Source organism: Neovison vison, chromosome 7, assembly GCF_020171115.1.
Source record: "Neovison vison isolate M4711 chromosome 7, ASM_NN_V1, whole genome shotgun sequence".
Lineage (NCBI taxonomy): Eukaryota > Metazoa > Chordata > Mammalia > Carnivora > Mustelidae > Neogale > Neogale vison.
Window position 1 is genome coordinate 148,908,484 of NC_058097.1, and position 16,554 is coordinate 148,925,037.

Here is a 16,554-nt window from a genome sequence, read left to right on the forward strand (position 1 = left end):
AACTAATATTTTTTTTAAGATTTTATTTTATTTTTTATATTTATTTAATTTTATTTTTATTTATTTATTTATTTATTTGAATAAATTTATTTGAGAGCACAAGCAGGCAGAGTGTCAGGCAGAGGCAGAGAGAGAAGCAGGCTCCCTGCTGGACAAGGAGTCCAATGTGGGACTAGATCCCAGGACTCTGGGATCATGACCTCAGGCGCAGGCAGCGGCTTAACCAACTCAGCCACCCAGGTGTCCCATACCTGAAACTAACATTATACTGTATGTTAAATAACTGAAAATTAAATAAAACCCTTTTTTTTAAATAAAAACTTAAAAAAAAAAAAGAACTCTGGGCAAATTCAACCAGAAATTTAAGCTTCTGAGGGGCACCTGGGTGGCTCAGTGGGTTAAGCCTCTGCCTTCAGCTCAGGTCATGATCCAGGGTCCTTGGATCAAGTCCCGCATCAGGCTCTCTACTGAGCAGGGAGCCTACTCCCCACCCCCACCCCACCTGCTGCTCTGCCTACTTGTGATCTGTCTGTTGAATTAATAAGTAAAATCTTTAAAAAAAAAAAAAGAGAAGAAAAGAAATTAAAGCTTCTGAACTTTCCCTGACTAGGAAAACTATTATACTCCCTCTTCTGGACACACTTACACACTATTCTTTGATTTAACGAGTTCTGGGTCTCTTTGGTCACCCTCAATTCTTAAGCAATAAGCCAAAGATGCTGGGCAAGGTTTCTAGTGAACATTGTATGTCATAATCTTGTTGATAAAATTAAGGGCTGGTTGACTCTGGTATTGAATTAAAACTTGTATTTCTCCAGTCTTTTATAATTGCCTCATATAATTCCAACTCTTGGAAATTCTGTTGATTTAAGTGTTTCTCAGAATTGAATTAAATTTAAGAATTGTCTTATAAAAACCACTGCTTATCAAATTTAGTAAGTGTAGAATTATCATTGGATCTTGTTAAAATATAGATTCTGACTCAGTAGCATTGGGAAGGGGCCTGAAATTTTTATATTTTCCAGAAAACCTTTTAAGAGGTCCTACTCTGTATAGCAAGGTTATGGCCACTTATGCCACAATCAATAGATATTTGTTAAATATGTTGGGACCTAGGCCTATCCCAATGTACTGATTTGGAATCTCTGGGGCAGTGACCAGGAATACACATTTTTTTTTAAGATTTTATTCATTTATTTGACAGACAGAGATCACAAGTAGGCAGAGAGGCAGGCAGAGAGAGAGAGAGAGGAGGAAGCAGGCTCCCCGCCAAGCAGGGAGCCCGATGCAGGACTCGATCCCAGGACCCCGAGATCATGACCTGAGCTGAAGGCAGCGGCTTAACCCACTGAGCCACCCAGGAGCCCCAGGAATATACATTTTAAACGAACTCCTAAGTAGATTTGAGAACCAGTGGTTTATGGGTTTGAAACGCCCTCCACCTTTTTCTCTACTTACTAATTTTTTTGTCCTTCAAAGCCTAGTGCTTGTTGCTCCTGCTGCTTGTTGCTTCTATTGACCACCTCAGACTCTGAATTCTTTAACAGTCGTCTACAGGAAGCATTTGCTGCTTATCATCGGCTATCTTTTCTCAAATATATCCTGTCTCCCCAGACACATTTCATTTTTTGAAATGAACAGTTTTGTTATATACTTTCTTATAGTCTCAGCTCCTAGCATAATGCTAGGCATAGAGTAAATATTGAATCAACATTTGTCATGGACAATAATCGTGATGATAGTGAACGATTAATTTCTTTTCAGGACACGTGGTTGTTTCCCAAGTCTTGTATGATTAAAAGAATTTGCTGATTCCATAAAGGAAACCACCCAACTGCTTAGCGAAGATTGTAAATGCCGACTGTGGCACGTTTATTCTCAGGAATTGGCACTATGATCCTTTTGTACTTTGGTAGTTTGGATTTTATTATGGTAAATGGCTTGTTAAAGGAAATAAAGTAATACTTTGAATTTATTACGTCTTTTATCTGTGAACCTGAAAGCCCTCTAAAACCATTTATTAAGTTCCTGTATAGCCATGGTGTAAATATTATTACACCCTCCTTACTAAACAGCTGACTGGGGAAAGAGCTGTAAGATACTTGGCCAAATTCATACAGCCATTTTAAGGCCAAAGCAAGAAAATCAGCAGCTGCTGAGTGTCTGACAGGTAAGCCTTTCTGTGCATCTCCCAGACCTCAAGTTGTGTGACTTTGCAAGGTGAGCGTTCCAGAGGACAGAGGCCAAAGCAAGAAACTGAAGATGACTTCAGTGATCTCTTCTCTTCTTCCGTAAGCTTATTGCCATTGCTCTTTGTATCCCCCTCTTTTGACGCTTGCACAGTTGCTTGTGTTATGGTTAAATGTTGACCCATCTACCCCGCCTTAACTTCCCTATTTTTTCTGTCATCTTTTTCTCTCTCCTCCTTCACTGCAGCAGCAAAAAGAACTGCCAGCAGACGAGATCTAAACGAGGTTGGCACCCTCTGGTTCTATCACTTAGAACTGAATTAGAATTGAATTCTGAATTCTGCCTCTTTGAAAAAGTCCCTTCACACTCTGAGGTACTTTCCTCGTTTGTAAAATAAGGGTAGATCACGCCCACCTACCTCACAAGATGGTTGAAGAGATAGAACACGATTCGCAAACTGTAAAGCATTAAATGGATACCAGTGATCCCCCTACTGCATCAGCCCTGCTTTAAATTAATTTAATTCCATAGCCACACTGCGCAGCAAAGCAGGGACAGGGTGTGTCCGTAGGGAACAGCCTGCAGGCATATCTTTTTCCTTTGAGGAAAGGGAGAGCGCGGAACTGCTGGGTGTTGTAGTCTTTCCGGCAGTCTCCACAGAGCTCAGAGAAAGAGAAGAACTACAATTCCCGTGAAGCCCTGCGGTAACAGTCCCTTGCACCCTCCCGCCAAGCGCGTGCCCCAAGTTGAAACGCGAGGGAGAAAGGGTTCCTACGCGCGCGCCAGGGGTGCACGGAGCGATTGCTGAAGTGGGGTACTGGCAGTGGATACGTCAGCTGATTGAGAAAAGGAGACGCGTGGGAGTGTGTGGGTACTGTAACAATGATAAGACGCGAGGCAAGAAGCAAATTAAAAAAAAAAAAAAAACCCAACCCCTCACCACCCTCGCTGATCCGAGATCATACTGCTTCAGACGAACCGCGAGCGCGCTCTCTGGCTCGGGCTTCACGCCCCAGCCACTTAAATCGTCAGGGGCGGGAAGGGGCAGGGCCTGTGGCGCGGGAGGTGGGGCGGGGCGTAGGGCGGCGGCGGCGGCGGCGGCGGCGGCGGCGGCCACGACCCAGACATCTGGGACTGTTGTTGTTCTCTCGCTGTGCGACCGCCTCAGTCGGTTCGTGCAGAAAAAGACCTGGAGCTGGTTTGCTGGGAGCGGGCAGCCGCATCCCCCTCTTTTCTGCTTCCCCAAAGCTGCAGCAGGAGCTGGCTCAGACATCCCGTGGTTGGTCGGTCTCCGATGCCCTTCAGTGAGGAGGGGGTGTCAGAACCTTGGTGAGCGCATCTCAGCACCCCCCCACCCAACCCACTGTCTTCGCGGCCCCCCAGGCCCTCACACCCCAGTCTGGCTGCCATGGCTGAAAATGCAGAGGGGGACCTGAACTCCAACCTGCTCCACGCCCCCTACCACACCGGGGATCCTCAGCTAGACACGGCCATCGGACAGTGGCTTCGTTGGGATAAGGTGGGTACCTGGTCAGCCCGGCATCAGCCCTGTCCTCCCGCATGCCCTCGCATACGCCGTCCGTCTTTTCCGTCCCCACCCGGTGCTCGGCAGGCTGCAGAGGAGATGGCTCAAGCCACCGGGCGGGGACCAGCGGAGCCAGGCGTTGCCACCCACCTATGCTTGGGCAGCCTCCCCGGGACCGGCTGAGCAGGGCTGCCAGTAGTCTCCCTTCTTTTTGCAGTGCGCGGGATTGCAGTCTCCCTTTCTCACCCACTCCCTGCCCTTCAACAGCACGTCGTCTCTCTCTCATAAAAAATAATTATAATTATCATCATCGTCGTAAGTTAAACCCTTCATAGAGCTATTTCCTTTCTCCTCCCTTGACTTCCTTCTCTGCAAACCTGAAAGTGGTTGTTGGTACCCTTTTTAGATGTCCTTAACCGTTCTCGGCTTTACTTCTGGTCTGGTGTGTTTCCACCTTCTGTCGCTAGGTAGTCACTGGTTTTTTATCGCTCCCTGGTATTCTCTAGTATCACCTTTTGCTCTTGAGAAAGGTAAGCGTTCCTTTACCTCTTTATTTCTCTTGCCGGGAGTTATTTTCTGGAACTATCCTGTTCAAAGAATCATGTTTTCATGGTTTCACTTGATGTTCCCCATACGAAGTGTTTTTTGCTTTACCCATTCCTTTTCCTCCTCTACTCCTGCCACCCCCTCGGAGTTGTTGGGGTGATTTCATCATGTGAAGGCATATGTGATGGATCTGTGAAAGCCAGAATTAAAATTCAGCTCTCTTGTAGAAGAGGCCGTTGGTGGCTCCAACAGGAGAACATGATCCAAGCTTTTGCTTGTCAAGTGCATTAAATGCATTTGTTGAAGTAGAGAAGGCAATGTATTTTAAATGGAATTAATAATAGTGAATTAAGGAATTAGTATGGCAGTATGTGAAACCATGTACACAAGAATTTTCTAAAGGATTTGCTTTCAGAAAAAGTCTGATTTTCACTTTGCTCAGTCATTAATATATTTAGCAAAAAATATTTATGGAGCATTGGGTCAATATTTTCCGAGCCTGTTAGGGATGAATACTACTGGTGAGGAAATAGAAGGGTTTGACCTCAACAAGCCTTCAGTTAGCAGATAAGACCAACAAATAAGCAATTACAATAAGTTAGTTATTGTTGCTTGTTCATAGGCATCTCGGACATTCTGTTTTTCCTCTAGAGTGTAAACCAGTGCTTCTCAAAACCTAAAGTGCTTACAGATCACCTAGGGATCTAAAATGGAGATTCATATTTAATAGGCCTGGGGTAGGATCTGAGATTCTGCCTCAAGAGTGAGCTCCCAGGTGATACCAGTGCTGCTGGTCTGTGGACCACGCTTGGAGTGGGAAGACTCGAGAGTGTTGTGATTCAAATATCAAATTAAAGAACTAGGGCGCCTGGGTGGCTCAGTGGGTTAAGCCGCTGCCTTCGGCTCAGGTCATGATCTCAGGGTCCTGGGATTGAGTCCCGCATCGGGCTCTCTGCTCAGCAGGGAGCCTGTTTCCCTCTCTCTCTGCCTGCCTCTCCATCTATTGTGATTTCTCTCTGTCAAATAAATAAATAAAATCTTTAAAAAAAAAATTAAAGAACTAACTTCCTTATTATAGGATTTGACCATATATTTTTTTAAGTCAAGTGTGCAGAATTTTTGATATCCCATTAATTACCATAAGAATGTGTAAAAAGCGAGTAACTTTAAAGCCATTTGCCCGAGGATAGCTTAGTACAAGAGCTAATGCTCAGCATACAATAAAAACAAATGTACTACAAACTGATTATATAAATGTCTCCAGCATGGAAACCTTACCAAATTGCAAATGAATGATAATCTTATATGTTTAATAAGGTTAGTTGTTTTTATTTAAAGCCATCTGCTTTCATTGGTATTTTCAGGAAATGAATGTTTTTGGGCACTTATGTGTCCCTGAAGAGAAAAGAGGACTCATGAAATTTGAAAACACTTGTAGAATTCCAACACAATTTAATTTACTAGTAACTACTATGCATGTCAAAGCTTTTGATCCCAGCAATAGGAATTTGTTTTCATTGCCATGGGTGAGATCTTTTGTTCTTTTTAGGTGCCAGTTTTGACTATGCTTTTCTTTGATTTTTTTTAAAGATTGGTTGAATGAAATAATATTTATTGTCTATGCTGTGTCTAGATATTGGGATATATGAAAATATGAAAAGACTATAAAATTCATATAAACACAAAAAATAACACTGGGACAGTATTTGTGGCAATTAAACATTTGTAGGCAGTCCTTACAGGAATTCAAAAGTAAGAGTGACCTGTGGGCTGGGATGATCAAGGAAGACTTTATAAAATGAGATACATTTAAAAAGACTGAGGGGGAACCTTCACTGAAAATGGAAGAGAAATTCTTAAATTATATTTAAAGTACCCTTTCTTTTCTTTATTTTATTTTATTTTATTTATTTATTTGACAGAGAGAGAGATCACAAGTAGGCAAAGAGGCAGGCAGAGAGAGAGGGGGAAGCAGGCTCCCCACCCAGCAGAGAGCCCAAAGTGGGGCTTGATGCGGGGCTTGATCCCAGGATCCTGAGACCATGACCTGAGCCGAAGGCAGAGGCTTAACCCACTGAGCCACCCAGGCGCCCCTAAAGTACCTTTTCTATATAAAATACTAGCTAAAAAAAATACTAGCTAAAACCTGTGGAAGATACAAAAATGAAATAGATAGGGATTCTATCCTCAGAGAACATAGAAGGGAAAATGAAACAAAAGCTCACAAAGGGAGCAACTAAGTGCCCTTGCCCAGGGAATAAATCTAAATAATTTAAATAATTATTTAATAAAAAAAGAAGTAATTAATAGATCCCTCTCATATGGGAAATAATACTTTTAATTTGTACAAAAGGTGTATTTACTGTAGATTGATAGTGTGGTTAACCTAGGCTATATCCCAGGGCACTGAAATTTAGAGTGCGGAAATGTGAAATAATGGATCAAACTTACAGCATTTATTATATTACACGCTGACAACAAATATTGTCTCAGAACAGAAACTGAGTTTACTACCTGATTAATATCTCTTTAGTGAAAAAAGGGAACCTATAAAATGTGGCTGATTCTTAATGACTCTGCTTGCCCATATCACCAAAATTGCTAGTTTTAGCTGTGGTAGGGTGGTGTACTTAGAAAAATCTTCATGAAAAAAAGTATTATTTGTGTTAAACTCTCAGAATTAGTTAAAATTTAGACTTGCCAACATAGAGAGGAGCTATTCCAAGCAGAGATAGAAACGGTGTATTTAGAGCATTTGTTTCTGCTGTAGCTTGGGTAAGAGATAGAAATTTTTGGAAAGGTATGTGAGACCATGTCATAGAAGAGCTTTAGTATGTGTTTAGTGGCCTTGAATAAAGGTGTATGTAAGTGTTAAAAAGAAAATAATGCAATGAGACAGGGTTTTTATTGGGGCAGTCTGGAGTACCCCACATAGTTTCTATGCAGTGGCATTCTGTTGTTTAATTTACTGTAGTTCCTTATCTGACCCTGAGTTTTTATGCCTTCAGACTTTGTTAGTTTGTCTTGTCTCAGGATGGATTGACCCTCCTCAAGAAACTGAAACCGATGTCTGAATTCAGAATGCAGTTTTGTTAATTTAGGGTATAGATGTAATATAAGTGGATTTGTCTCTAGTCAGGGTATTTGCTAGAAGTACCATAATGGAAGTCAAAGACTAAGAAGATTTATAGTAATCATGAAATCAGATCACAGGGATTCAGATACATGCTTAAATGTTTAACAGCATTGGCCAGTAATAAGTAAATGCATCCATTTCTGTGATGGGATTATCCTACCACTGGAACCCAACAAGTCCGAGGTTCAAGGTGTTCCTTCTCCAGGTAATGCACAGATGACCCTTTTAAAGTGCTCTTTCCCTTCTATGCTCTAGGGCTAAAGCCTCCCACTTTCTTCCTATTTCTTTTTTTCAATGTTTTCATACATTCTATCACATTATAGACAAGTCTTGACTGGCCTAGAAGCCAGATTCTCTTTAATATGACAACCATTACCTGTTTCTGATCTACTGTAAATTTTAACTTTTTGAAAACAGATACAACCAAGATACTGAGTACTGCTCAAGTTTGGGTGTGTGAATGTGTGGGTGGGGAGAGGGACAGTACAGGGCAGCGCTGTTCAGTCAGTTGGAGGAGCAACAGCTATAGATTGACAAAATGTGCAGGCAGAGATTGGCCATGGCATTTTGAGAAATAGAAAGTAGAGCACTCTGGTCTCAAAATGTAGGTCTATGTTGAGAAAGGATAGAATGTCAAGCTAAAGATGAGTTAGGTTAGGTTAGGGTTATGAAATGCCTGAAACTAGAAATAAAAGACTTTAAGCCAGTGATTTTCCGATATCTAGCAGTGAAACTTTTTCAAGCAAAATATAGCCCAGGAAACTAGTGGTGAACGAATTCCCTTTTAAATCATCATTGTGTGATGGAAAATATATCCAAGAAGCACATCTACAAAAGCAGTCTAATGTAATTTCATTGTATAGAGACCTGAAGAAGTTGTGGTAGAGCCTGGACCACAGCATCTATCTGCCACCTAGTTCAATCCAAGTTTTACAATACTAGTTTATATTACTTTTTTGGTTCACATTTTTCTAATTAATTTGGTCTTTAATCAATGAAGAGTATGGAATACATATGGTTTTATTAATTTGGGGGAAATATTAGTACTTACTAGTTGAATTTATTTGTGTAATGTTTCAAACTTTTGTAAAATGATCTAAATCTCATTTGATACTCACAGCAACCCTGAATGGTAGGCAAGCCAGGCAGTAGTTATCCCCATTTTTACAAGTAAATAAACTTAGTTTAAGAAAAGGTAAATGACTTACCCAAGGATGTATGACTTTTAAGCAGTAGAGTTGGGACTAGAATTAGAACCTGACCTTTACTCTAGTTTTCTTATCACTGCACTATACTCTATAACCTGAATATTTAGTAAATGTTAGTAACATACCCCAGGTTCAAGGACTTAATTTAAAGCTATTTTATTGGCTTTTGTTAAACCTGAGTAGGATGTAATTGCAGAATAAATGTCATGGAATTTTTTTAAAGAGCTGAATTTGCAGATCAACAGTTTGCTTTGGTCTCCCTGGCAACAGCATTCTCCCTCTGAGAAATTTAGTGCATATAAATAAGGGTTTGGATTTATTTTACTTCTTAGAAATGAAATTCCTTATTTCTTTTTGTTTCCAGACTTCTTACATTTCCTCATCAGTTTCCACCATTTCATCTTCAAGGCATTTTTATTTATTTTAAAGAAATACATGCTTATGATTTAAAAAAAAGTACAAAAGAGAACATAATAGAAAACAATGTTCCTAACCACTTTTCATTTTTTATTTGCTCCTTAGAAGCCATTTTTAGCTGTTTGTTTTTAGTTATTCTCATGGTTACCATCAAAAGACTAAATAATATGCCAGTACCAGTAGTCCTTGACTTAGGTTATTATTTGTCAAATATGTGCTATAAAAACTCAGAGCTCACTTACACAATTCTCTATCTCTCCTAAATTTCAGTAGTTACGTTTTAGTTATTCTCTTACAAGTTTAAATAATGTACTTAGTACTACCAAAGTCTACAGAACAATAAGCCCAACTCACAAATCAGAGCTCCCAATTGACCATTTTATTTAAGAGGACACTGTCACTGACATGGATGAATTACCCCAATATAAAGAAATCCCAGATGACCATAGTGCGCTAGATCCACACTGGGCTTCAGGAAATGTGTCTATGCCATAAATAATAAAAAACTGGAAGATGTTTATGATATGGCGAAGATGGTGTGTTTTTCTGGCAACAACATTTAAAAAAGAAAGGCAGTTATCCATGGATAGTAGAGAAGAAGGGAGGGGAAGAGGGAGGGAAGAGGGTAGGATGGAAGACCTGAGTAAGCAGGTTATGGTTTGAACATGAAGCAAACGAAAACAGCGCATGATTTTGAACAATGAATTGACAGAGTTTAAGAAAAAATGCATTTTGATCTCAATACCTTCAGGAAACATAGGTGGGCCTGAACAGAAGCAAATTTTATTCAAATCCACTACAGGGATTCACAATGAACAATATTTAGATGATCTTAACTTATGTTTACATTATGTTCAATTTTGAAGATCAACCTGAAGACAAAACATAAGATTTAGTAATTTTTTTATTGTGGCGAAAAAACATATAAACTAAAATTACCATCTTAATGATTTTTAAGTGTATAGTTCAGAAGTGTTAATTATATTACATTGTTGTGAAATGGATCTCTAGAACTTTTTCAGCTTGCAAATCTGAAACCCAGCTGTTATGTAAGTCCCCTTTTACTTCTCCCTTCACTCACTGGTAATCACAATTCTATTCCATTTCTGTGAATTTGACTACTTTAGATAGTTCATAAAAAGAGAATCGTACAGTATTTGTCTTTTTGTGACAGTTTATTTCACTTAGTATGATGTGTTAAAGGTTCATCTTGTTGTAGCCTATGACGGGGTTTCCTTCTTTAAGGCTGAATAATATGGTATATCATACTTCATTTATCCTTTCATTCATCAGTGGACATTTGGGTTTCATCCACCCCCTGGCTGTTGTGAATAGTGCTGCTGTGAACACGGATGTGCAAATATCTCAAGACCCTGCTTTCAATTCTTAACCAACGGAGCCACCCAGGCATCCCACCTGCTTTCAGTTCTTTTAGCATATACCCAGAGTGGGATTGCTGGAACCAAATGTAGATGTTAGTGGGATAAATAGGGTTTTGGCTTACTATGCTTTGTTTCATGCTACTTTCTGTCTTTCAGAAATATGTTGAAATTTCATCTAGTCCTCAGTACCCATAGACCCCTTCCCCAGTTCTTTTGCATTATGGGTTTAGTCCTTTTATACCTTTACTCTCATGTAAAAAATACTCAGGAAGACGAGGAGACAAGCGTTTGAGACTTTCATCTTCAACTGAAACTATTATTTTTTCAAATTAAAAATATACTTAAAACTGGAAGCGACCAAGGTATCCTTCAGTAGGTGAATAGTTAAACAAACTTTGGTACATCAATACAGTAGAATATTATTTATTGATTTTTTTAAAAAGTTATCAAGCCACAAAAAGAAATAATCTATCAAGCCACAAAAACATAGTTAAACTTTAAATACTTACTACTTAATGAAAGATGGCATTCTAAAAAAGCTACATACTGTATGACTCTATATGTCATTCTGAAAAAGGTAAAACTATAGAGGAAATTAAAAAAAAAATTACCTGGGGAAAGGAAGGAGTAAAAAAAAAAAAATTACCTGGGTCACCTGGGTGGCTCAGAGGGTTAAAGCCTCTGCCTTCGGCTCAGGTCATGATCCCAGGGTCCTGGGATCGAGCCCCACGTCGGGCTCTCTGCTCAGCAGGGAGCCTGCTTCCCTTCCTCTCTCTTTGCCTCCCTCTCTGCCTACTTGTGATCTCTTTCTGTCAAATAAATAAATAAAATCTTAAAAAAAAATTACCTGGGGAAAGGAAGGAGCACAAGGGATTTTTAGAGCAGTTAAGCTATACTTGTATGATACTGTAATGTGCAATACATTATGTATTTGTCAATACCCATATGTAAACTATGGACTTTAGTTCATAGTATTGGATCAATATTGGATCAATTACAACAAATGTACCACACTAATACAAGATGTTCACAACAGGGGAAACTGAAGAGAACACCTTGTACTATCTGCTCAATTTTCTTTTTATTTATTTATTTGACACAGAGAGAAATCACAAGTAGGCAGAGAGACAGGCAGAGTAGGGGAAGGAGGCTCCCTGCCAAGCAGAGAGCCGGATGCGGGGCTCCATCCCAGGACTCTGAGACCATGAACTGAGCCCAAGGCAGAGGATTAACCCTCTGAACCACCCAGGTGCCCCTATCTTTTCTTTCTTAAAGGATTTTTGGTTAGTTCTTTCAAGTTTTCTACGAGGCCATTAGAAAGCCTATGTGGAGGAGCGCCTGGGTGGCTCAGTGGGTTAAAGCTGCTGCCTTCGGCTCAGGTCATGATCTCAGGATTCTGGGATCGAGCCCCACATGGGGCTCTCTGCTCAGCGGCGAACCTGCTTCCTCCTCTCTCTCTCTCTCTCTCTCTCTGCCTACCTCTCTGCCTACTTGTGATCTCTATCTGTCAAATAAATAAATAAAATCTTAAAAAAAAAAAGAAAGCCTATGTGGATATATCCTTGATCTAGAATTATTTCCCCTCTTTCTTTCCTGTTTAAAAAATCAGAGCCTAGAGAACCTGATGAAAAGGAATTTGTCTTCATTTGATTCTTTCAGATTTTACTTGTAAGATACATTGAACTAACCAAAGAATGTAAGTATTATATTTCACCATTTTAGATTTTCATAGTCCCTCCCTGGATTATCTATATTAGATTTCTTTAATTGTCTTAGAGAGACAGCATGATTTGCTTGTTTAGTTGTTTTTACATATTTCATGTGTCTGGTTTTTTTTAATAAATATATTTTCCCCAGAATGAAAGATTGATACGTAATTTAGTGCAGATTATACTAAAATATTTTTTTCATTAGTCAATTTCTATCTACTGCCAGTTAGTACTAAGAGAGTTAATGGAGAAAAGAATATTTTTCTGCTGGAAAAGAAGAGACAGGTAGGTCACCATAGCGAATCCTGCATGGGACCTTTTACACCAGATAATTTAGTGAGCACTGGATCTTACCAAACAAAACTATGGCATGGTCATATCAAATGTCCCGAAGAATATGAAAATTATAATGTAAATGAAAAATCCTATGCTTCTCAGATACATAGGCCTTTTAGCTTTCAGCTAATCAGAAGATCTCTTTAATGTAAATAGTGATTTTATTTTATGGTTTCTGCTTCACATTTTTCTCATGTCATTTTCCCTCTGAAATATTTCATTATTAATGCAGTAAAATTTAGAAAAAACCTAAATGCCTACCAAAGGGAAAGGATAAACAAATTGGAACACTGCAACAGTTGAATACCCTAGATCAGGGATGAACGGATAAAGAAGTTATGGTATATATACACCATGGAATATTATTCAACCATAAAAAATGACAACACTACCATTTGTGACAACATAGATGGAGCTTGAAGGCATTATGCTAAGGGGAAATAGACAAGAACAACAAAGACTATATGGTCTTACTTACATGTGGAATCTAAAAAAACCCCAAAAGACCAAAAAACACAGCAAACTCATAGATCAGATTTGTGGTTACCAGATGGGGGATATATATGCAGAATTAAAGGAAGATGGTCAAAGGGTATATAAATTTCTGGTTATAAGTCAGTACTAGTGATATAATGGACAATATAATTATAGCTTACACTACTGTATGATATATTGGAAGAGTTGTTAAGAAAGTAGATCTAGGAGCACCTGAGTGGCTTGGTTGAGTATCCGACTCTTGGTTTCGGCTCAGGTCATGCTCTCACGGTTGGGAGATTTAGCCCCACATTGGGCTCCATGCTCAGTGGGGAATCTGCTTAAGATTCTTTTCCACTTCCTCTCCTTCTGCTCCTCCTGTTTCTCTCTCTAAAATAAATAAATAAATCTTTAAAAATAATAGTAGATTCGAAGAGTTTTCATCACAAAGAAAATCGTTTTCCCTTTTATTGTATCTATCTAAGATGATGGATATTAACCAAACCTATTGTGCTAATCATTTCACAATACATTGAATAGCATGAAGGTTGGGGTGCCAACACCGCAAGCAGTGGAAAATCTGCATTTAACTTTCGACTCCCAAAAAACTTAATAATAGGCTTCTTTTGACCAGAAGCCTTAACGATAACAGTTGAATAACACATATTTTGTATGTTATATGTATTACAAAATATATTCTTACAAAAGAATAAAGCTAGACAAAAGAAAATCATAAAGGGAAAATAAATTCACAATTTTGTACTGATTTTACTAAAAAAATTTTGCATATAAGTGGACCTGCTCAGTTCAAACGTGTGTTGTTCAAAGGTTGATTGTATATATAATTAAACCATCATGCTGTGTATCTTAAACTTGACAGTGATGTCAGTTGTTTCTCAGTAAAACAGGAACAAAAAACATATATATAGATCTATATGTATTGAAAGGATCTCCAAGATATAATAAGTGAAATAAGCAAGTTGCAGAACAGTTTGTGCCATATGATACCCTATATATAAAACAAAAAGAAAGCAAAACTCTCTCCAGTAAAGATCTGGAAGGATACATCACAACAGTACTGGCTCCCCCTACAGGAGGGGCCAGGGACGGATGGTAATAGTCAAAGACCCTGTTTAGCTTTATACGAATTATTAGGGTTTTTTTTTAAAAAAGATTTTATTTATTTATTTGATGGAGACACAGCAAGAGAGGGAACACAAGCAGGGAAGGTGGGAAAGGGAAAAGCAGGTTTCCTGTTGAGCAGGGGGCCCAATGTGGGGCTCGATTGGAGGACTCTGGGATCGTGACCTGATCTGAAGGCAGACACTTAATGGCTGAGCCACTGAGGCACCCCTGTATTATTAGTATTTTATTAAGTAGGAAAATGTATGGATATAGTTCAAAATTAATAATAATATTTAAAATACAAATAAAGAGGGGCACCAAGGTGGCTCAACTGTTTAAGCATCTGACTCTTCATCTCAGCTCGAGTCTTGATCTCAGGGTGGTGAGTTCAAGCCTTGCATTGGGCTCCATGCTGGGTTTGAAGCCTACTTAAAAAAATAAAATAAGATACAAATGGGGCACCTGGGTGGCTCAGTTGTTAAGCATCTGTCTTCGGCTCAGGTCATGATCCCAGGGTCCTGGGATCTGCCCCGAGTTGAGCTCCCTGCTCAGCAGAGAGCCTGCTTCTCCCTCTCCCACTCCCTCTGCTTGTATTCCCTTTCTCACTGTGTCTCTATCAAATAAATAAATCTTTTTAAAAAATGATACAAGTAAAGAACAATTAATGGTCAACTGTCTGACACTGCTTTTTAAGAGCCATAGAAATTGAAAGTCAGGAAGACTACGTAACAAATAGAATTGGAGCTGGGCCTTGAAGGATAAATAAGATAGATGATGAATATGGGGATAGGAAATTTAAGGTGGGAGAAATAGAAAAATAAAATGGAAAACGAAACTGATCAGGGAAATGAAACTGAATGTGCAGTGTGCAAAAGAATAATGAAGATTTTTTTTTATTTTAGCTCAAGTATAGTGTATGGACTGCTGTGGCAGTGAAGATTACATAAAGGAGGAGCTCCTGGGTGTCATCTGCATTTGGCCCAGGGCTAGATCCCAGGGTGGAGCTCTGCTCAGTGGGAAGTCTGCTTCTCCCTCTCCCAATGACCCTCCACTTGCTCCTGACCTCATTGGCGGCGCTCTCTCTCTCAAAGGAATAAATTTTTAAAAAAACAATCTAAAAAAAAAAAAAAAAGATTATGTAAAGGAAAAAGGAAGTCTCTTGTTTATTGAGTGATCATGTGCCAGATATGTTAATAGATGCTTTCATGTAAAAAAAACAAAAAAAAAACTCTTAATCTTTCAAGGATTGTTTGAGGTAGTTATTCCCATTTTTTTTTTTTTTAACCCTGTATACAAACTTGGATTCAGAGAAATGGAGAGAGTATTTCAATCTGAAAAGATTTTGGTCTCTGGCTTTTGGAACCTAATTCCTAACCTTTATTTTGATATAAATGGAACTGGACTTTAGTGTTGGTTCTTGGCTGATTAGTCTGGCAGTATGTAATTAGGATGAGATGGGTTGGAGATGTGGAGGGTAGCCTGGAGACTCTTCTAGAATTATCGGTAACAGAGTTTTACATTAGGTTAGGATGATTATAGAGCCTTCCAACGAATTAAAGAAGTAATGAGCCTTTTTAACAAATTGACCTCTCCTTTTTAAAAACACAGAATGAGGGGTGCCTGGGTGGCTCAGTGGGTTAAAGCCTCTGCCTTCGGCTCAGGTTATGATTTTGTGATCTCTCTGTTTCTGTCAAATAAATAAACAAAATCTTAAAAAAATAAAAAATAAATGAAAATACAGAATGATAAGCATCTCCTATTTTGTTACAGTATTTTGCTAAATCTAATCTGATCTCCTTTTTAAAGAAATAAATGACAGGTTCAGTTTAAATTCCCATATCCACTTAACTGATCCCATTTTCCTCCCCTTCCATTTTTCTCCGAAGTAAACAAGGCATATCTAAGAATACTAGAGTTTTGGCTAAATTTCCTGTTTGGTTGAAAATAGCTTTGTTTTTCATTTAATTCAAAGTCAAGATAACCTTGGAAGCTGAACAGCTCCTTTAAAAAAAAAATCACTTGGTCAAAACTATTTCAGTGCCTGAAAACACTCAAACCCCAAAATTGAAGTATTGTGTTTTTTATAATATGTAAATACTTAACATATAATTTTAAAAAATATTTTATTTATTTATTTGACAGAGATCACAAGTAGGCAGAGAGACAGGCAGAGGAGAGGAGGAAGCAGGCTCCCTGCTGAGCAGAGAGTCCAATGCAGGGATCTATCCCAGGACTCTGAGAGCATGACCTGAGCTGAAGGCTTAACCCACTGAACCACCTAGGTGCCCCCCCTTTTTTGATAATACTATCATCAGGTCCCGATATTCTTATCACTAGTGTTTTACAAATGAGGAAACTAAAGAACAGAGAGGTTCAGTTACTTATCCAAGATCACGCAGCTAGTTAATGGTGGCTGTGGGATCAGAACTCAGGCAGATGGGCTCTATTCGCCGAAGCCCCGTGATAGTGGTTAAACTCTTGCTGGACCTGAAGATATAGGGGGAGA

At 39.1% G+C, this 16,554-nt stretch overlaps 1 protein-coding gene across 1 annotated transcript in view; it reads left to right on the forward strand.

The window, feature by feature from the left end:
- The first annotated feature begins 3,305 nt into the window (after positions 1–3,305).
- Positions 3,306–16,554, forward strand: part of PGM2L1 (phosphoglucomutase 2 like 1) — a 50,742-nt gene continuing 37,493 nt past the window's right edge. The window contains exon 1 of the mRNA XM_044258551.1: positions 3,306–3,709. Coding sequence (XP_044114486.1) covers positions 3,599–3,709 — 111 coding nt within the window. The 5' untranslated portion in view covers positions 3,306–3,598. The remainder of the gene's footprint in view (positions 3,710–16,554) is intronic.